The following is a 23,105-nucleotide window of genomic DNA, read 5'->3' on the forward strand; positions in this document are numbered from 1 at the left end:
ATTTGCTAACTACTGCATAATTCCTTGATAATTACTCAGTCCTTAGATAACAGCAATCTGCCGCTACCACACAAAATCCTCCTCAATCTCAGAAGACTGAGAAAGAGTTCCAGTGACTTCAAATTATTCTTTCAACTTAAAAAGTTATTTTCATATAAGTATCATGAACTTCCATAAGAAATACTTAGCATGAAGTAAAAAGAGGGAATTATGTATGCTCTCTGTCAAAATCCAGCCTAGATAGTCTCTGGGTGAAAATAACTGGAACCATCCCATAGTCTTTTTCTGCATTTGGTAGTAATTTATATCTCCTTTAAGTTCCCATTGCCATGAAGAAGACTTAGGTTTCATGTTAGAACTTAAAAGACAAAAACCAACTATGTTAAGACAATTTACACAGCATTTGTTATTGCTGCGATCATACCTTGCTTCTTTTTGTGTGACTGTCTTAAACACCTATTACAGTCTCTACCAGTGCAGCTGGGCTTCTTGCAATGCGCATTCAGAATCTTCCCTCTTCCGTCGGGAATATTTTACTAAGATCATCTCTGTGCTCTCTCTATATGTGTAACCAATCTTTCAGGGAGTTTAAAATGAACCTGAAGGATTACGACTCTTCCTATCTCTTTCCTTCTGTTTAGAGTATGTTCATTTCTGTTATTAAAAGCAGTTATTAAAAACCTCTTATTAAGACCAGTCCTTAAAAACTGGTCTTCCCCTTTCATGCAGTGAACATTAAGAAACATACCCTACCTATACAGTATTTAAAAAAAAACAAAAACAAAACAAAAACAAAACACAACAACCAGTAATTACAAGAAACAATATACTGGGTATTTTGGGATATTTAAGTACTGACATTTTACTCCAGAAAAACACCTAGGGAGCCACCTCTTACGTCACACGTTTTTACACAGTGCCTTTGACGTCAGCTTGGGCTGACACAAGAACTTCAAAAGGTTTCAAAAGGAAGACCAAATTCTTCACTACACACTGTGGAAGCAAAAATACTCATTCAGTCCCCAAATAAAATTTACCTCAAGTTGAACTTTTTGTTCTAAGTTCTTGTAAGTTCTCTGCAGTAGCTCTTTTGTGCCAAGAACTCCATACCACATCATGTTTTTCGTCCGACTTCTGAAAACAGGTAAAACAAGACCCACGTATTGAAATACACACATTATTATGTCTTGTATTTGAAGGATGAGAAGAAGTTAAGAAACTCAAATAAAGAGATAAGGAAAAGAACATAATGGAAATGTCTTGCCTCTGTTATTGACATTTATAGTACCTGCACTTTTCAGGGTGCTCTTCTCGCTTGTTATTAAATTCTAGTGAAATTTTTGCATCTAATCCAATTCCAAAGTAGTTGTTCATGACACATTTTTCTGAATATCCCTCCCTGTTAGAAGAAAAGAGATAATTAGCTGTACATTTGTACAGTACCTGGACACACAGAGCTTTGACCAAGATTGTGGTTCATCTCAGAACAGATACATCAATCAAGAGATGTGAAGAGATGCTTCCTCCCAATCTCTCTGAGGAAACCCAACAGCAGTCAAAGAGACAGACTGGCTGGTAGCTCCTTTGCAAGTGTAAGTTACTTCACGTAGGGCACACCGCCATCCAGCACATATCCCGACATTATTCTGGGTATGGTGGAGAACAGAGGAAAAAGCTGCCCCGGGCATGGCTCTGAGACAGCAGCAGCACACCAGGCTGAGCACCCAGGCTACCTTTAGGCATGCTGGTGCTAGATGTTTGGCTGATGCTGCTGGCACAGCAGTACTTTATTTTAGGGGAGCCATGGCCCACAACCCAGATAACATCTGTAAGTCTCTGCCAATGCCAGACCCAGTTCTGGGAAGCAGAGACAGCTTAGGACACAAAATTTCCACCTCACTGCTCCAATCCTTAGGAGAACACTCTTTGTCCTCTGCCACAAAGTGCCCAGACCTGCTTCAGCATCTTGCTGGCAGATAAGCTTGCATTCAGACCCGTGGTTTGGGCAGGAAAATCCAGCTCTGAAGGACTGCTGTCCCCCTCCTCCCAGAGGAAGTGAGCAAAGAGTAAATGAGCAAATGTAGCCTATTATTTCTGCTGCTGCAAGACAATTTTGCACTACTCATAACTAAAATGGCACAATCCAACCTGTTTTCAGACTTTGAAGTCTACTGCCAAATGACAGCAAACAAGAACTTCACAATGAAAAGAAAAAAAAATACAAAAAGGTAAAAAAAAAAAGTTTAAGAAGAGCAAACTAAAGCAAAACAGTAAATTTGGAAAAAAACTTCTTACAGGGAATCTGGATCCGGGTCGATAAATGGTGTAGCACCAAATGGATCGATGTTTGCTAGCAACATTTTGCTAATAATTGAACTTCCTGCAATAGAAGCAGCGAGACCAGCCCTCAAACCTGATTAAAGAAAAAAAACAGAAAAAAAGTAACAAAACCCCAATTTGTGTCTGATAAACAGAGAAATATATACTGTCATAATATAAGCCACATACTGAGAGACAAAATTAATTAAATCCATATAGGGATTGACTGTGTTTCTATCTAAATTTTTACCTATATTGGTTATCTTTTCAGGTCTTTGGCTCCCTTGAGCAGAAAGGCAGCTATGCTGCAGTGCAGTGGCCGACTCTTCAGGTACCACCATTGAGAAAGAAAAAAAACCAAAGAAAATTCAGGATTTCAAGCCAATACTCATTGGCTGGCATAGTAATTGCAGGGGTGACCTAACATCTAAAAAGACTACTAGAGCTTTTTATTTAATTTAATCTTCATCCCCAAACGGTCCATGATTCCCTTGGTCCTTTCCTTTGGAAATATTCCTAAGGAACACCCTTACCATTTCTACAACTGGTAGAGTCATAGCATAATTTAATTTGTGGAAAGATCACAGCGTTGCCATGCCTCCACTGACTAATACTGACGTCACTCTACAACTGTGTAATGTATGTAAACAAAGAAAAGTACTTTCTAAAAGCTTTCACTTAAATTGGCCTAAAGAAAAATGTCAGCACAGTTCCATTATGTTTTAACTATATTAATAAAGTTAATGAAAACAGTTTTACTGGTGCCCCCTAGTATTAATTGTATTTGGATAAGAACGGATTTTTGGTTTTCAACTTTTTTTACTGCACAACACCTTTGTGTAGTTTCAGTTACCACTTCCAGAGAGGTATCTACAGACACCTCTTATTCAGAAGGTTGTACTTCACATGGCTCTGTCCCTCAGCCCCTACACAGCCTCCACTGACAATATGGTGGATTCAGAGGGTGAATGATAGAAGGACTTGGGGATACCAGTGGATGAAAAGCTGGACATGAGCCGACAATGCGTGCTCACAGGCCACAAAGCCAACCGTATCCTAGGGTGTATCAAAAGAAGTGTGGCCAGCAGGCCAAGGGAAGTGATTCTCCCCCTCTACTCCACTCTTGCAAGACCCCACCTGGAGTACTGCATCCAGCTCTGGGGCCCCCAGCACAAGACAGACACGGAGCTGTTAGAGCAGGTCCAGAGGAGGGACGTGAAAATGGTCAGAGGGGTGGAGCACCTCTCCCATGAAGAAACGCTGAGAGAGTTGGGCTTGTTCAGCCTGGAGAAGAGAAGGCTCCGGGGAGCATTTATTGTGACCTTTCAGAATATAAAGGGGGCTTGTAAGAAAGACTGAGAGACTTTTCACCAAGGCCCGTAGTGACAGAACAAGGGGCAATGGTTTTAAACTGAAAGAAGGTAAGTTCAAATTGGACATACTGAAGAAATTTTTTATGAGGGTGGTGAGATACTGGCAGAGGTTGCCTGAAGAAGCTGTGGATGCCCCATCCCTGGAAATGTCCATAGTCAGGCTGGACAAGGCTTTGAGCAACCTGGTCTAGTGAAAGATGTCCCTGTCTATGGCAGGGGGGTTAGACTGGATGATCTTTAAAGGTCCCTTCCAACCCAAACCACTCTGTGATTCTGTGATTCTAAGATCCTGAATTTTATTTTTCGTCCTCCAGATTCAAACACAATGCTTTTTTACATCTGGTGTTGTGCCAAATGATCAGGAAGCTTCTACATTTTTTTTTTTGCATTTCCTACTATACGATACAATACCAAGACGTGTATTTCAGTTCAAACAAATTCAGCATAGGAAGTAAAAAATCATTATCTGACAGCAAGCAGGGGAACAGAAGGCTAATATTAAAGCAGTGCAAGGAACAGCAGATCTCAAAATCATAATTACCTGGGCAGATAATCCTAGTGTTAAGCACTGGGAGGTTTTCCTTGCTTGCAGCCAAAGCTGGAGCAGAGAAAGAGCCTGTCTGAGAATGGATACCTCGGCTTGTACGTCGATCTGGAGATCTTGGTGCAGTTTTAACTGTGTAGAAGAAGTAAAAGAGTACTAATTAGAACTATTATGGCTTTACCAAATACACAGTTTTTACAGCCCTGAAAATATTTCAAAAGCATTAAGTTAATCTGTTACCATTCTGTAAGAAATGTCTATTCCCCTCACACCACAGTTTTTCTTCCCACTACAGGGAAGAAAATTCAGAAACAGATCAACTGACAAGCACAAATTAAAATGAGTAAGTGTGCGTGGAATTCAATATGAGGCGTTCCCAACTTAAGTTTCAAGCTACTAGTGAAAGCTGCATTATATCCACCTTAAAATGCAGTATTTACTGCTGCAGTAAGCTTCTGATAAACATATTAATGAAGTAGTATGAATTTAAACTTAAATTCAATCTGAATTTACTTATAACTACATTATATAGTATATTATTATTATTTATAACAATTTTAAAGCTATTCTAACCTGTTGGCCATGGAAATACCTGATCAACAGCCACACTATTTGCTTCCTGCAGCTAAAATGGGTCCCCTGCCTGCATCAGGTTTCTGACAACACCAGACAAAACTCCGACATCTTTATCTACAGCCAAAATGAAAACTGCATGGGAAGGGAAAGAGCCATGTTCAGATATACTTGTCTTCTCAGTTAGAGAGATCGTGGAGGACATCAGTTTCTCATAATCTTTTCTTTATCACAAAACAATCCCAGCAATTCCCAAAATAACTGAAATAAATTATTTATTAGAATTATCCAGAAGATTGATTAATGAAACCTTGAGACAGAGAGCACGGTTTGGTAGTTGATGTAATTGTTGGTGACAAAGGCTCAGGAAAAGAAGGGGAAGAAAATCAATGGGAAAGAGATTATTTTCACAAAGAGCAACTGGTAGCTCAGTGAGGCCAGTTATCCCTGGGGCCACCCCTGGAGGTGATGAAGAAGGATAGGCTTTCCAAAGTGCTGATCTCAGGTGCTGTAATTTACTTTCTTGGCAGAACTTGCTTCATGCTGACTGAGAGAATATGCCAGTGCCTGTTTTAGCCAGGGGAAGTGAATCTTTGTGAAACTCAGCCCTGTCAGACATAGCCAGATATTGGTGCCCCAGGGAAGAAAGTTTGGGTATCACCAAAGCATTTCCATGCCCATGTAGAAAGCTTTTGCACACCAGATGACCACAGACAATTTCCTGGCTACCTCTGCTCTACATTATCATGTGTTAAAACTACTTAATCTGAGGACAGCTTCAACTTTCTGAAGAAGGTCAGAACAAACAATGAAATGATTTCGAAGTGATCTGATAGATTCCTCTCAAACCCGGAAAATTAATCTAGCAAAAATAGAAGGATTAGCACCAGGAAGCAGAAGAAAAACAGCACCACGAACATGGTGGGAAGGATAAAATACCCTTTTTTTGTGGCAGGAGGGGGACACATCAGTTCACATCAATCATGACAGCTCAGGCTTAGTAACTGTATGAAGACATTAATAGAAAGAAAATGCAGAGTGGGAAAATCTAGAGACAAAGGCAGTAACAAGAACCAGGGTTTAGAAACCATTAGTTCAAAACAATTCGTGCCAGGATTTGGGCATTCACTTTCTTTTTAAGTGATTATAATCTAGCATGGAACTGTCAATTAAGTGGCAAATTCTTTACCTGCTTGTATTCCAGGAACAAGTTCACACACCTTTCTGGATGACTTGCTTAAGTCAAATGGAAATTATTAGATGCAGGACAGGAAAAAGTGGGTGAAATTTCCTGGACTGTTTTATATGAAAGGTCTGCCTAACAGCTCCTTCTGACTTTAACATCTGTATAACAACCTGGCAGTTGTCACAAAATGCTACAAGTATTGCACGATAACAGTAAACCACAATGATTTGTATCTGTACACAACAAAACACTGTAATAACGTTAAAAAATGGAAAGAAATAAAAACTGCAAATGATATCTAACAAGAGTTGTTAAATATTTAGATGAAGGTAATTAACATATGGAAAAATATTGTCTTCATCAAATGACCAGGAAGATCCTCAGAGGAAAAAATATAATGTTCAGAACAATATTAACATTCATTTTTCATAATGCTACTGAAAAATTCACAACACTATACACATAGCCTGTTCTGTCTGTACTTGGGAACAAGGCAGTTAGATTAAATGGGAAAACCAACAGAGCAGCTGCTCTTTATTTGACAGAGAAGACTCTTGGGGATAACTGCAATAAAGATAAACTTTTGCTGTTCATGCTCTGATAAAAACAACAGAGCCCTAATGAGTAAAACTGATGTTTCATTGCAGATAATTGAATTCATGTTTCATGCTTTGTCCCTAAACACCTATCTTCCACTGACAGCATTAATATGCACTCCATTTCACACATATCAGATGTATGAAGAATACAGCTCCCCAATAAAAAGAGAAATTGTATCAAAAACCAAGGGGTTTATATATATATCTACACATGGATATACATACATGTGTATTTTTATTTTATTATATATTTTTTTATATATTTTTATGCCAGTAGGATTGGGTCATCCACAGGGACAGCATCCTCTGTGAGTTGAAACTAGACAACCACCAAGCATTGATTCCTATAACCAAGGGAAAAAGAGAGGGGCCAATGAAGAGACAAACACTGGAGAAAGTCTGACATCCATTCCTGGAGAAAAGGAAATGTGAGATTCTGAATCAACACAATCCCCGAGAGACGTTTCTAAGGCAGGAGCTACCAACAGAGGCAGCAGCTCCACAGCAGAGCCTCAGGAGGACAACTCCTTTCGAGGATGTTGGTGTCAGTTAGGGTAACAGAAGGAGATGCAAATCCCAAGCAACTTTGCTCATTTTACCACAGAAGTTGCTCACTAAATATCTAGAGGATGTTTTGCTGTCCACCAGCTACCACTGTTTCTCCATGATCCGTAGATCATCTCAGGACCTTACCTGCAGTGCATCATTGTCTACTTTGATAATATGGCAAGGCAAAACCTGAAATTTCCACCTACAGTAAAGAGCAAATTTCCTAAAATTACTATGCAGCTTGACACTCTTGAACAACCCTGACACATGAATTACCAGTCAACACAAAATGCAGTGTTGACATTCGTGACAGAAAATGTCCAAACATGACCTCTGGCTGGATTGACTTGGTGCCAAAACCAAGCAAAGGAGGAGGTAAGTGAAGGTCCTGCATGACAAATCATCCTTCCGTCTTCCGCTGCAGCCACTCATTGGCAGATTTCATAAAGGACACATGAAAGAGAGATTTTACCCTATCGTTCGAATGCAGGAATTAGTACCACGCTATTTCAGGAGATGACTGTTCTCTAAATATCATTTTACACACAGTAACCAAACACTGAATAGCCAAAAGGAAAGCTTAGTGACAAAATGGGCTATTTATGAAAACGCTACCTTCCAAGAAGTTGTTTTAAACTCAGATCACTCAATATTCTGATTGCTTTGTACAATTATTGATACAAATAATACAGCTGGGTTCTGTTGCATTTTAAAACACAGCATGGGCTACCCACGCTGTCTTTCTTTTTTTTTGGAAAGTAAACTGCAGAGCCCCACAGCGAGGGGGGCACAGAATGATACTCCTACAGGAAAGCAGAAGCACTTCGACAGCAGTAGTTGATAAAGTCCATCCAACCAAGGACAGAGTAGGTAGGGGGCTCTACACCTTGGAAAGCAAGGGTAGCTTGGTATGGTGGCTTGCTACATGTACTGCAGCAGCCAATAGCTGCAAGGAACTATCTGGACTAATGACCTGAATTTGGGACAACAAAGCAAAAAATTTTTCATGGGAAGAAGCTCCAGGGTACTGAAGACTTTGGTTCAAATATCTGTTCTGGGTTAGACAAATAGAGAGGGTGACCTTAGTACTGCCACTTTTCAGGAGACTTCTGTGCTCCAGTTTCTGTTATATTCTTTCCTGTTTTATGCTGTTGTACTTCATTTAGAAGATTCAAATATTCATTCTCTCTGTTCTAATAACTGTCTCAAGGTAAGTCCCTAGCTGAGATATCAAGGTTTTGTTGTCAATACAATGAATAAATATGTTTGTTTTACACAAACTCCTTCAACAGAAATGACTGAGAAACTCCTATAATATGCCCTAAAACGCCTACAACTGAGACATACTATTGCCACCACTACCAAGGATCTATTCCCTGCTCAGGTGCCTGTAGAAAGGTGAGCGTAAATTCACTTGGATTAAATGCAGGCAAACACCTTCTCAGTTTTGTAAATACATTCTGAAAGACTGTTGATCTCATCTCCTGCATTTTTCCCTTAACTTTTATTATTCCAAATCTATTAAAATTTGTGACTAGCTTCCAGTGAAACAGGATGTTAGTATATTTAATTATGGAGCCAACTATAATATAACTAATGCAACTTATAAGGAAACTGTAATTTTAAGCTATTTTATTCCTAATTTACTCACTTGATGGGGACTCAAGCTCCTTTGTATCTTCCTCTTTTTCCTCTTCTTTGGATTCATCCAATTCTTTGCTATATTCTAGTGAAGACTGGTTCACTTGTTCTTCACTATGAGCATTCTGCTCATCCACGACTGCTTATTAAAAAAGAAGACAGAAATTTTCAAGATTTTTAAAGAAAAACTGCACACGTGGAAAATTAGCTTTTTTGCTTCCTGTAGCTTAACGTTTAAAAATACTAACAAAAGATTTCTAATGCCAATTCAGCAAAAGACAGTTGAGCAATCTTTTGCCTGTTGATAAAGATTTGCTGCCAGAATTTTTAATTTTCTGGAGGATAGTAATTACCAAAGAAGCACACTTTTGTATGTGCACACACATGCATACATATATATTCATGTACGCAGACAGTCATCAATATCCAAACAAGCTGTATTTCTTTTCCTTGCAGCTTGTAATAAGCACATGATTATTTTTTTTTAACTAGCATAAGTTTTCATCATTGTAGTTTGATTTCTACATTCTTACATAGAAAAAAATTATTTTATCAGTAAGGATCAAAACATTGTTGATGCGCACCTTTTTCTGCTTGTTCAATGATCTGCCTTACAGCCTTCTTCAAGCTGTTTGCCCGGAGCATTAACTGTTCCCTTGGTTTGAAGAGTTTCTGTGTGGAAGACTTTGAGACACACTCTGCTAATTGCTCTTTACTTTCAGATAAGGATTCTTCACTTGAAAACTCCTCTGCTTCTTCTTCCACAATGGGCGGAGTGATGCCTGGGAGGATGGGAGCAGCCTGGGCTTCTGCGTGAAGAGCCTGGAGCAATAGGTCTAGCTTCTCATTTAACTCAGAGCACTAAGACAAAGTGGAAAAAAATACACACACCAAAAAAACTTAACAGTGAATGTGTGAACATTTGCAGGAAATTAAGTACCAGATTATATTAAAATTGTAGGTGTCTTAAATGTCTATGTAATTTTTTATGTAAAATCCAAACCTAGTTTCAACATTTTGGAATATCAGATTATGAGTAGGTCTGCATGGTTTATTTGCAGACATACCCTCTGACACCCAACCAGATTACAGCAATTACAACAAAAAAATCCCACACTCAGATGACAGTAACACACCCTACTAAATTCACCCTGCCATGCAACTAGAGTTCAGTCTTACTCCTCTCCCAACGGCCTGCAGCACAGAGAATCACCACAGATTTGCCCATAGCACGCATTATAAGAAATTATGGGTGCCCCAATATGGAGTTAATCTATGGGGACATGCCCAGGTGTTAGACTGAGACACATGGGGTTGCTTTTGCAACACAGCTTTACATTTCAGCAAGTGAGCTGTCACGGAGAAAAGAGGCTCAAGCCAGAACCACACACTGTCAAACACCTCTACCCATCACTAAGCAGCTGCTGTCTGTAGGTACACTAGAAAAGCCGTGACTTTCTGTGCTTAAAGGAAAGGAAACCAACGCTGTCCGGCCTTGGAACAGTAAAAAAGATAAATTAATTCTAAATTGTGCACCAAACAGAAACACGAACCACAAATTGCCATTTAGAGCAAGTACATAGCCTGACTCTGGGTTTGTTAGTGATTGCGCTTTCTTGTTTTCTTTTCAGCTCATGTAAATTCTGTGCCTCATACCAAATCCTTCTGTTTGGGGTTTGTTTAGTTTTTTCCAATGCTTTTTCAACGTGATCTCTACAATTTGCAGCTTAAACCATTCTTTTTAATATTGTAGTCTCTCTTCCCTTCATTCTCCCAGCATACTCTCTCCTCATTATTCTATTGTTTTCCCATAGCTAATTTAATCCCTAAAAGTATAACTTCTAAGGCAAAATCTTTCACTTCTACATACATTACCATGAACTTTATCCTTTATGAATCAAAAAGTGTAAACAGAATTTATAGAGATCTTAGAGTTAAAGATGGTTTGGAAATAACTGTTCTATGCAATAAGAAGAGAAGAATTTTACAGTCATTGGTTAAAATGAAAGCCAAGCTGGGCATCCTGGAGCAATCTGGAAAATAAACACCTATGAGCTATGAACTTTCAAAAACCTACAACTTTAAACCAGAACATAGTCATAGTCTTACTTTAACGGCCATGGCATCAGCTTCCTCTGTATTTTCCATTGGCTTTTCGTAAGTCTTCCCTATTTTGGCAACGAAGTCCTTTACAGTTTCACATAATATTCTTCAGATAAAGAAAGGAAAGAGGAGAAGTCAAATTAAATAAAATATGTGTTTTGAATATTAAATTCATATGGCAACTTATTTATATGTATACTGCTATACACCATTCTTGTCGGAAACGACTGCTCTGTGATGATACTAGCAAAGCAGATGATACTCTCTTCCATGGCTTGAAAAATTCAAGTGATAAGCTTTAAAACAAAAACCCTTCCTCAAAATCTTTTATTTAAGCCTTTGCACACATTGTATCTCAGTCTCTTATTTCTAAGAACTGAAATCAATGTGACTATTTCATCCATTCCCTTGCTTGTACACCTTCCATACCAGAGGAGTTAGCAAACTTGCATTCACTCTGATAACTTCAGTCTTGCAAACTCCCACACAAAGATGGAGCCTAGAAACTATGGAGAAAATCTACTGATGTTAATGGAGCACTTCTTAGATGAGAGCATATGGCCACACATGTCCCACTGCACAGCTCACGCTTCTGAACCACAGCCGACCCCCTGAGGGCTATCTATGCAAACTACAGTGGCTGCAATGAATTTTCACTGTGTAAATCAGAGAAAGACTTGGTTCTTATTACCTACGCCAAAAAAGAGCAAACTTACTAGCGAGGTGTGGAGAACTCCTTAGTATTGTTCATTTGATTGAAAATTATTTGACAGAAATTAGATTTAACAAGATACTGACCCAATTTAGAATCTGGAGTTATAATAAAATTCTGCAATTCAGTTTTCAACATGTGCTATGTAGACTTTAAAAATGAAATTTTATTAACATGCTTTTAGCAGGGGAAAAAAAAAAAAAGAGAGGTAATGACATTCAGATGTATTTTTGAAGATTCAATGACTGGGTCTTTTGCATATTGCAAAATATAAGGTGTTTGGTTCTTTTCACAGAGAAGGTATACGCAGAATACTTCTGATTTCAGGTGATGTCCACGATTTGCCAAATAATTCTCTCTCATTTTTAAGTGTTTCAGTTTGGGGGAAAAAACCCACAACCCTATTGTCTGAGACCACTATTGATTGAACTGATACAGACAGAGCTATGACAAAGCTACCTAGCCTGAAGTTCTGCTTCACATCGGTGAAATTATTTGTCATCTTAAAGATATGGATATGCATAAAACAAAACAGAAGAAAAGCAATGTGAAGTATGTCACATATTCACATTAGTAACAGTAAGTTTCTTATTTAAGCTGCACGCTGATTTGGAGTGATTTAAAACAACTTCATATTAATATTATGTGATTTTTGTTAAGATGTTGATGTGTTTAGTAATAAGCTATCCATTACAATTGTACCATATAAACATTTTGCAGAAAAAATATCCACTCCAAAAGACATAAATCAAGATATATTAAGCCAAGCCAGTTGGGCCAGCCATAAGAAAATCAGGCTTAGACAGAAGGTTATTATGGTGATGATGTTACACAGGGGATTTATTCCACACATCGTACATAAAACCTATCAACCCACTTGGCAGATGATATGACAACTGAGTGCTGATCAGAATTGAGAATTTTTGCAAGATGAGCAGCAACTGAGTCCTCATAAGCAGATATCTGAAAACAGAGAGAAAAAAAGACTACAATTTTCACACGTTTCAGCAGTTTAACACTGAGCAGTGAGTTAAAATGCCTCCAAAAATAGCAGGATTTTCATTTCAGATCTAATACAAGTACAAGCAGCTGGCAATGCAAATTCTACCCACATACTGTATTTTATTTATCAGATTTTTAATATTCAAAGTAACACTGCGTCTGAGAACTTGATCCACAGTTCTTTTACTCCTCATAGAGAAAACATGAAGTTATTTCTAGGCTAAAAATAACCCATAAGGCAGAAAAAAACCTACCTCCTTTCTAGATTTATAACAACTTGAATTAATATAATCTAATGTATTTCGTTTATAAAACAAGCAAAGTTTCCCTCAAGCTAAGCTGCTCGACCAAGAATAAATCAAAAGTTTGCAGATGCAATCCTGAATTTTCTTTTTACTGTCAGATAGACTCTCATTCCCCAAGTACCCCTACTGACAAAGGCTGCTAAACTGGTATAATGCTATCAAAGCCAGTCCTCAAGGAGCCAATTATTTAAGGCTTGGTCTTTACGAGAATGGATGTGTACATTGTTCGGCTTTTCTTGCACAGAATTAGAAGCTCTGGAATACTCAGTAAAAGATTTGGAATGGATCAGAAATGTATCCTCACACACTATGTCCTGTCTCAAAAGAGATATGGGTCCAGACCTCAGTTTTAAAAGAAAATCTTACTGAAATTTTAAATTTAAAGCTAAAAATAAATGCAGTTCTGAAATTCTGATGCTTCCTTTAAGAATTTCTTAAAACCTCTTAGTGTGTTTCTGCCCTTGATATGGAGCAGGTAGATATACCACACTTTTTTAAAATTTTTTTTTTTCCTCCTAAACCCCAGCCTTAGTTGTAGAACTGACAGTAAATCAGTTTTCATTTCAAGGGGTAAACAAGACATAACGAACTGATCTGTAAGAACACACTACTGCTGTTCAAACATGAGTATAAGATTTCTGGAAGCAAATCAAGTAAAATAAGTCTCCTGAAACTGGAGGAAAGGGGGGGAAGAATCAGGTATGTACTTTTATTTACTTTTCAAACTGTGCTTTAACACATTACCTTCTGAGAAGTTAATTATTCTTTTTCTCAAATTTTGTAACTCAATAAATGATGCAAAAAAACATTAAAACAGGGATTGAATAGGGTACTCGAAAGAAAACAGCTTTGTCCAACTCAAGAGTAATGCCAGGTAACTATAGCCTACAGAACTGATTTTCAAAAAAAAGTTTTGTATGAGCAGTTCCTTCCATTTTCAGGAGGAGCTAAACACAATTTCTAAGTCAGAACTAACTAGAACAAAATGTATTTTTTTTCCTTTACAAGATGGAGATACACTTGAAAATTTTAACTGTCTTGAAAATTTTGAGAAGATAAAACCTTGTTCTGCATTGCTTACACTGGAAACAGCATGTACAAAGCAACCCCGTTAAAAACCCAGCCAGTGGAGCCCCAGCCTTTCTGCATCTCTATATCCAGCAAACTGTCAAAGGTTATAACCTCCTTGCCAATTAAAACAGCCTGAATTATTAAATTATTCAAGAACCTGCAGATTAATTATTGCTTCTCAAGTACTTTTGAGCTAAAGTTGATATGCATTAACTTTCTTAGGAATATATTATTTTCTCATTTTTAGTCAGAACCCTCATGCCAATTAATTTGATTAAAGCATCTCCCTCTCAAAACGAAAACCTCATCAAACAGTACAAGCACAAATCTATTCTGAAACACAGACTAAGCTTTTCTTTGAGGTCACTTATGATTCTGAGCTCTCTGGAAGAACAAGGAGAAAGTTGGGTGGTATCACCTGATCTAAACTCAAGCGGCAAAAAGCTTCTCTCATTCTTTCAGAATACAACCCTTGCCTTTAAATGTTGGAGTTTTTTTAATGCTTATTCCAAACTAAAGATGGTAACCATTTTCCTTTTTTTATATATATACATGTATGTTGAAAGCATACTTCATATATTCATATAAATTATTGTACAATAACATAACACTAAATAATACTATTATATACAAAATAATGTAAGATACACTCTTATATAGTAATTGTATAAAATATATGTTATTAATGATAGTACTATATTATAATATATATATATTATAATCTTAAATATCATTCAATAAATATAAAACCTTATTTGTAACATATATATAAAATACCTTTTTTTTTTAAAGGAATTTGTCTGACCACTCTGTTGTAGACTCCTGACCTTCATGGATTTTTGGCAAATAATACAAAACTGTAAACCCTAATCACTTGAGATATACGCCATGAACAGACATCAACTCAGTTCAGTTAGCAGATCAAAACACAGCTGCTTCTATTTTTCACACAAGTGCTTTGATTACAAATATTGTCATCCCAGAAGCAAAAAGTTCAGTATATGAAACAACAAAAGTAAAAGTCCACCTGGCATTCCTCCGACTCTTCTGCAGTTACTGGAAGAATAGAAGGCTTTGCTGGTAATTTCAGTTCATATGACATTATACTCCACCTGAAAGAAATGTAATAGCTTTTCAGTTTCCAGATTGTTAGTTTTATCTTTTCACCAACATATCAACAAAACCAAAATTCATTGTCACATCACAGAACAACTTGTTAAAAAGAAAACAATAACAATAAAAAAGCTTAATTTTTAATTGTAAGATAATTGTATATGGATGAAATAATTGAGATTAATGGTAATAATTTGTTTTATTGCTCAGATTATTTGTTAGTGATTTGATAATAAGCCTTATTTGTGAACAAATCATGGGACATTCAATGCAGGCAACTAAGGTTTTTTTCCAGCAAAACATTCACAATATCAAAGAATTTGTGAGAACTAAATGCATAAGTCAAAGGAAAATAGATGTGATCCTAGAGAAAAAGCTCTAAAGGTAGCACTAGCTTTTCATCTCAACTAGGGGAAGCAGGCTTAAGAGCAACGCAAATGGTGAAGTCTTCATTGATACATGTATCTTTTTTCCCCTGGTAAAGGACAGTACTCTACAGCACAGATAGTATGATACTGCTAATAGCAACAGCCTTCAAAGACTGCTGAAAAGAGTGAGTAATCACTGCAGATGGCCTTCGAAGCAAGTCTACTGAAATTAGAGGACGAAATGAAACTGACCTTTTTTTCAGTACAGAAAAAGGCAAACATGATTTAATCTACAGAATCTTTCAGAATGTCCAGGCCAACCTTTCTAAGAATCAGAAATAAGCATTTCTCTACATACTTTGCTATAAAACGATCACATAGCCTGCAGAAAAGCTTAAAATAAAAAAGGACTTGTTTCTCTATTTCATTAAAAAAACCCTACAATAAAATCACCTTTAACATTCAGGTGTTTGCAATAAGAGCAAGAACAGAAACACTCATGAGAGAAAGGAACAGAGTAAGAAATACTCCTCTCAAAAACGGTGTTCCACCTTCCTTGGAACAAGACCATTACCTTCACTGACTTCTTTTAAATGGTAATTGCTCCTTCACCTTATGGATGGAAATCACACAAAACAAGGAGTGGAAAGATCTCTTGGTTTTGACTAAGAAAATGCCTCAAACAGAAATATTAGTATTGGATAATACTAATCTTGCATTAGATAATACTAATCTTGTATTATCCTGTCCACAGCCGATGCCTCAGAAGATTACATCAAGGGTGGAAGCACACGATGCGAGTTCTCCCCACATCCCAGGACAGAGAGCTCAAGTGTTTCCCAAATAAAGATGCTAGCTCTAATGGTATATAATAGCATGCATGGAGTCCATAAAACTGCCCATAAACGGTTTTGAATCTATACAATTTCTTAATGTTTACAACTTCTTGTAACAGGCAGTTATGCACCTTCATCAGTTATTCAATAAACCATCCCCTTTTGTTCATCTTTGGACAAATGTGCTTCCTAGTTTCATCAGCCGCTCCCCTCTGACTCTTCAGTTTAAAAAGGATGTTGAAGAGCTGTCCCCATTACTATCCCAGCTTCCCTCATTACTATGATGTGCACCCTAAAAAACCAAAACCATGGAACATGAAGTCTCTAAGATGGATTTAGGCCATCAGAAACCAAGAAAAGCACAATCTGAATCTCATGGAGTCATGTAAATGCATGTTTAGGTTTACCTGTCTAACATTTTTGTGCTGGCTCGTTCTAGTTTTTCCAAAATCTGAGGAAGTTGCGTATCATCATCACAGGATCCTCCCCAACCGAGGACACGAGCAAGGTCATTTCCAGTACCAAGGGGTAACACTCCTAACTGACACTGAAAAACACAGGAGCAATCTACTATTGAAAACGAGAAAGTACAAACTATTACAGATGCTTGTTATATGAAGCTACAAATGTTAATCATACAGCTGATGTCTAAAGCTTGTAAATCAAATAGTGCGATTCCAATACAACCTGTCCTGTTTACACCAGTGGACATTTTTATTTAACAGTAACTGTTGAGTTTGGCCCATATAAAGAGATACGACAAAGAACCAAGTGAAGGGAAAGTAAGCATACAAAATTAAGTCCCGTCAGTATAGTCAAGGTAAGTAAGTATGCACACTTGCCTGTTTGTGCAAACTGAGCTTATCAATTTCTGACAAGACCCAACCCACGCTTCCATCACCACCACACACAAGAATCCTGAAGTTGTCAAACTTCTGAAATAACCGCAAACTGCAGAGAAAACAAAGCCTGTTAGAATCAGTTATGTCCATTAGCGAGAGAGCAGTTATATCCATTAGCCACTGTTACACAAAAATTGAGTGCATGGCACCTTTATGCTCCTTCTTCTGTTGTTCTGGGGTATGTGGATAAAACCATCTACTTCATAAACCTATCTGCATCCCATCTACTGCCGTATATTCCACTTACACCAACATTTCTGATAAATAACATGCCAAATTTTACTTAAAAAAATTCCCTTGATATTGTTTTCAGGATTTTATTCACTTTATTAATATAAAAAGAAATTCTAAGCTATGAAATTGCAACTGCTCTACGCTTCTCACTTCAGCCAGAAGCAAAAGGCACCACTGGGGATTTTTCATGAGCAGAGGTTAAGACACAGCGACAGGATGCACTCCACAATACGGGTGGGCTTTTGCCAACATGTGACTAACTAAATGCAAGGACAGTAGGAGGCAATTATTACACATAAGGCAATCACAACAATGTAAGACAAATAATACAAGTATTTCATATTAGATCCTTAAAGCTGTATCCTACTTTTGCTTCCTATGGCTCCTCCTCCTTTCTCAGACTTTTAACACCTCCAGGATACAACACTTGGGCAGCACAGAAAAGGAGGACAAGAGACAGAACAGGCAGAAAGATGACACACAGAGGAAAAGGGAATGAGATGTGAAGAAACAGCCAAGAGGTAAAAACAACAGGGATTTAAACTTAAAAAAAACCCAAAGAATTGGAGAGTATAAACTCTTAAAATAATAAAAACAAACATTTATTTTTAATGCATGTTATTTTCCAGAATATGTGTAATCTCAGAACTATTTCTAAAAAGCAACATATTAAGATCACAAATTTTTGAACAATTTAGATGTTTCCTAAAGAATATAATGTCACTTTTACATGATAGGCAGATACTAATCAGAAAAAAAAGATGCAGTTATTTAAGAAAAAGAACTGTGGGTACGAAAACAATTTCTCCTACCCTGAGAAAAGGGAGAGAACCCCTCAAAATACACTGTCTCAAAGAATGCAACTCTGCTTTGTAGATCAACTAGAAAAAGGAAGACACCAGCACAACCTGACACAAAAACTGCTAAGGACCTCTTTACAAACTGTTCAGGAAAAATATTTAAAAGCAACCACCTTGACCTATGACTACTGTGCAAAACCAAAGTGAGCCTCCTGAACCATGCTGCTGTTAAGTACAACTGAATGAAGCAAAAGAACTTGCAAACAGACAGACAGATTTTTCAGACTCCCCTCTCTCAAAAATTGTCTCTCCAATTCAAATGAACTTTTATCATTCATTGTAATTACACGTTCAACATGTTAGCCAAAAGAGACTTAGATTGAACTCAGATTATCAGGGTTATAATGAACAGAATATTGAAAATTAAAAAGTAAATATAACATGTTTATAACACAGTACTAATTTTAAAAATCCACAGCTGTATTCCACTATATTTGTATTATTTGCCCACTGTTTGAACTGAATTTTTGTGCATTTATCTACATTTTTATCATGCAAGCATAATTCTGCACCTTTAAGAGTACGAAAACTAGTGTTTCTAGTTGCTCTAAGTGATATTAATAGGCCACTTAACCACAATGCTACGTCGGAGTGGAATTAAGTTAGGCAACACAAAAAAGCGCGTTAATTAAATTTTTATGAATGTGCAAAGATACTTGGGTTGTGGCCACTGCTACACAAATTTCATCCCTATCCCTCCAACAATCAACCCGTAGATACTGTAGAATGCCTGATGGCTTTAATTGTGTTCTTGCTCCAAATTCTGAAATGCTCATTTTCTTGACCATTTGCATATATTGCCTAAACTGTATTTTGAATGTAGTTTTCAGATGACAAAATTTTAATGCACTTATCCATCACACACTGCGGACTCCCCCTCTGACACCTGCGTTCAGAATTCAAAAAGATACAGAGAACATTTAGACAATAGTTTTATTCTATAGCTATTCACAACAATGTCACAGGAATATCTGCATTACACATACGAAATGGAAGAAAAGCACCCAGGCAACTGTGCATAAATGCCCTGTTTCAGGAAAGCATCTAAACATTTGTAAAGGTTTTGGGCCTTACCAGTTAACAGAAGTCAGAGCTAGCCAAAAAGCCAGAAAACACTTGGGCTGATAGGTTTGGGGTTTGAATTTTCAAATGAATTTTCTAGAAAGAAAATATCCTACAATCCCACCAGAATTCACTCATAGATTTTAATTAGGAAGTCACAGTAGATGTTGGTGATAGAATGATAGCGACAGGGGCACAACACAACACTACACTTTGCACTAAATTCCCTTGCAGAAAGGATTGCTCAAGATTTCCAAGGTCATTACCCTAAGTGAGGTCCTCCATTCATTAAATCGAACACCTGAGCTGGATTTAACGACTGTTTGAATCGACGAAGAAACTTTACTCCCTGATTGTCTCCACTCTTTGAGTTAACAAAAACTAAAAGAGGACTGGCACAGGATGGCGGGCATGTGGCTTTCCAGAAACCTGTGAACATAGTTAGAAAGAATGAAATAAATAAGGCTTTCTAATATGAACAACACAAAAAGAAATCATGGGAAAGAGGAAGAAAGAGATGGAAGACAAAAGGAGTACATTTTATCATTCATAATGTAAATGCTAAACTGAATATTAGCCCTGCAAAGAAAACACAATTCATTTTTTTCTTTCTGGTATGTTCAGTGCCTAGATTTAGTAAAATCCTGAAGACAATAGCTTTATTGCTTTTCAACAGTGAAAAAGTTTATTAACCTTTTAGAATAGTTCTCAAATTTCATGTTCACAAGTTATCACATTGTAAAATATGTATTTCAGTTACAAGTGTTTGGTTTTCAATCAGATTTTTCATTAACCTTACTGGGTTGAACTGGACTATCCACATCTGTATAAGCTTTCTAAAGAGTACTGGCAGATTTTGAAAGTTACTGAACTCAACTGCTCCCAGGTGAGACTTTGCATGAGAACATTTTTCTCAGACTGAAGTTATGCTATTACTTATAACAGCATCACTGAATAACAGACCTTCAGCTGTGATCCAAAGCTTATTAAAGTCAGTGCAGGTCTTGGCTAATTACAGGGGGGCTTTCTATAAGGCCCTTAGTAAGTGGTACTAATGGACACAGTTGTCACTAACATAACCAGTCCATGGAAGCAGTGATTTCTCATTAACACATCAAAATCTGACATCATGGGTGCAGGTTTTGACATTTGTTTCAGGCATACTAAAATGACTATGTCGTTTTCAATTACTAAAAAAATTGGCATTAAAGGATGCTAATTTAATACCACATTATCATAATGTATAATTTTAAATAAGGCTTGATTAATTTATTTAAATGCGAAGAAAAATAATTTCACCTATGGAACAATCTTCCTAGCATGAATAATAAATAGCAGCATGATACTGTGGTCTAAGACACCACAAAGCAAACAAATACAGTGAATACATACAGCATAAACAATCACTTTTACTAACTTCATACAATAACATTCATTAAATTGTGTTAAAGCTGTTGGTCTACACTTGCCATCATTACAAACTTTAAAATTAAAGCAGTTAGATTTCATGATACTCCTTATTAAATCCACTCCCTGCCTTTAAGCGCAGTCTCCCACTGCTCACGCATCTCTGTCCTGAGCCACCAAAGAGCACCTCTGAGATTTGAACACTTGGTGGGTTTCCATCTGTGTGTTGCAGGTTTCTTACACTGCTTATATTTAAAAGAAATTCAGAGAAGCCTTGGAAGCAATTCCTGGATCTGACCCTTTCAGCTATCTTTCCTCTGCACAAAGCAGTCACCCAAAATTTCAGAACTCACAGTATGAGTGATGAGTCAGGCAGACATCAGTCCACTTCACTGAAGACTCTGGTCATTCACTTGAAAACTTCCCAAGGGTCATAAATAAAATGGGAGAAAACTTCCAGTGGGGGAACTTTCAAAAACATTTTTTTTAAATCACGTCAGTTAAATACTCCTCTAAAGAGCTACAAGGAAAATTATACTTTTCTCTAAATTTGAAGACTGCTTTCATCTGTTGTTCAGCAGAAGGATTTTAGCCTTGGTCAGTTATACAGATCCCACTACACACTGCAAGTCCAGAGCTACCACTGAACACACTACAATACTACGTACCATCAGAGTCTATACTGTTTAGTGCTGTTGGAGGTATGATCGATACCTTACATTGGCCAAGTGGACATTTACGAGGATACAGATCTTTACAGGCAGTGTGAACCTACAAAAGAAACAAGAAATTATTTCCCTACAGTGGAATTTTGGGGTGAAATGGATACAGTATCTATGTAACAAAAATGGACTAATATCTAACATCTAGGTGTAGAGGGAAGAGGAGAGAGACTGGGAAAAAAAACATACGGGTGTTCAACCACAAAGGCTTGTTACTTATTCCACAAAATGTTAAGTCTGGAGTACTTCATCTTCAGCTACCCCTATAGCAGATATGAATCGTCCTTTCAAGGGAGTTGCTTGCCTGCATCCACGAGCAAAGGAGGGCCAAGTTCCCAGAAGCCAGCACTGGTGCTGGGGGCAGCAGGCACGCTGTGCACATGCTAAAGCAATAGCTCTGCACATGCCTGGTCTGCCTGGCTGTTCTGGAAGATGTATCTGCACTAAAGCTAGCATATCTGCCAAGCCAGACCCACCCACCAAAGGTGGGTCCCAGAAACTATGCATTGTAGCAGCCTATTCCATAGTTACTGGGAAAACAGGCACAAGCAGAAGGTGCTGCACTCCACCTGAATTTCAAATCACCTCTGAAGGTGTCAATCATTTCCCACTGCCTACACACAGAGCCTCAGACATCCATATGCAGAAAGCTTCAACAATACAAAAACTGCTGACTTTCCACTTCTGTACCCTAGCATATGAAACCCATCTTTTCACACAAGTTAAAAAAAAATAAGAGAAAACTGTATTTTGGGGAAAGAGCAATAACATGTTACAGAATTTCAATCAGCAACTGTCCTGGTTTCAGCCAGGACAGAGTTAATTTTCTTCTTAGTAGCTAGTATAGTGCTGTGTTTTGGCTCTGATGTGAGAACAATGTTGACAGCACACTGATGGGTTTGGTTGTTGCTGTGTCATGTTTATACTCAGTCAAGGACTTTTTGGTTCCTTGGGCCCTGCCAGCGAGAGGCCTGCAGGGACACGGGAAATCGGGAGGGGACACAGCCAGGACAGGTGACCAAAGCTAGCCAAAGAGGTATTCCATAGCATACGACATCATGCTGAGTATATAAACTGGGGGAAGAAGAAGGAAGGGGGGGACATTTGGCATTATGGCATCTGTCTTCCCAAGTAACAGTTACGCGTGATGGAGCCCGGCTTTCCTGGGGATGGCTGAGCACCTGCCTGCCCATGGGAAGTGGTGAATGAATTCCTTGCTTTGCTTTGCTTGTGTGCACAGCTTTTGCTTTACCTATTAAGTTGCTCTTATCTCAACCCTTAAGTTTTACATTTCTTTCTGATTCTCCTCCCCATCCTTCTGGGTGAGGGGGAGTGAGCAAGCGGCTCACCAGCTGGGTTGCCAGCTGGGGTTAAACCACAACAGCAACCTACAGAGTGTCCCGAAGAAGAGAACTTCAAGACTTTGCAGTGATAAAAATATTACCACGTTAATATTAATAAATATTAATATTGCTGATTTACTAAAATACTATTACAGCAATATCTACTATAAAAGAGACAAGAAAGTAACATAAGGCGTATGGAACAGGCATCTGAACCTTCAGTTCTCGATTAGGAAAAGGCAGAGAAAACACACTGGATGACAACACCTATTAAAGAAAAG

The 23,105-nt window shown here is 37.8% G+C and overlaps 1 protein-coding gene across 4 annotated transcripts in view; it reads right to left on the bottom strand.

Moving 5' to 3' along the window:
• The window catches only part of DGKH (diacylglycerol kinase eta), a 174,186-nt gene that overhangs the window by 32,807 nt on the left and 118,274 nt on the right, over window positions 1-23,105 (bottom strand). For all 4 annotated transcript variants that reach the window (XR_008820174.1, XM_056328534.1, XM_056328535.1 and 1 more), the window contains 13 exons: window positions 21,428-21,530; window positions 19,619-19,781; window positions 17,137-17,245; window positions 16,702-16,841; window positions 15,005-15,089; window positions 12,477-12,562; window positions 10,894-10,993; window positions 9,369-9,645; window positions 8,795-8,923; window positions 4,234-4,368; window positions 2,296-2,413; window positions 1,289-1,399; window positions 1,038-1,134 (listed from right to left, as the gene is read on the bottom strand). Coding sequence is in view for 3 of the 4 variants with exons in the window: in XM_056328534.1 (XP_056184509.1) it covers window positions 1,038-1,134; window positions 1,289-1,399; window positions 2,296-2,413; window positions 4,234-4,368; window positions 8,795-8,923; window positions 9,369-9,645; window positions 10,894-10,993; window positions 12,477-12,562; window positions 15,005-15,089; window positions 16,702-16,841; window positions 17,137-17,245; window positions 19,619-19,781; window positions 21,428-21,530 (1,653 nt within the window). In the remaining variant the exon portion in view is untranslated. The remainder of the gene's footprint in view (window positions 1-1,037; window positions 1,135-1,288; window positions 1,400-2,295; window positions 2,414-4,233; window positions 4,369-8,794; window positions 8,924-9,368; window positions 9,646-10,893; window positions 10,994-12,476; window positions 12,563-15,004; window positions 15,090-16,701; window positions 16,842-17,136; window positions 17,246-19,618; window positions 19,782-21,427; window positions 21,531-23,105) is intronic.

The sequence above is a fragment of the Falco biarmicus genome, chromosome 2 (genome assembly GCF_023638135.1).
Source record: "Falco biarmicus isolate bFalBia1 chromosome 2, bFalBia1.pri, whole genome shotgun sequence".
In the NCBI taxonomy this organism is placed as follows: domain Eukaryota; kingdom Metazoa; phylum Chordata; class Aves; order Falconiformes; family Falconidae; genus Falco; species Falco biarmicus.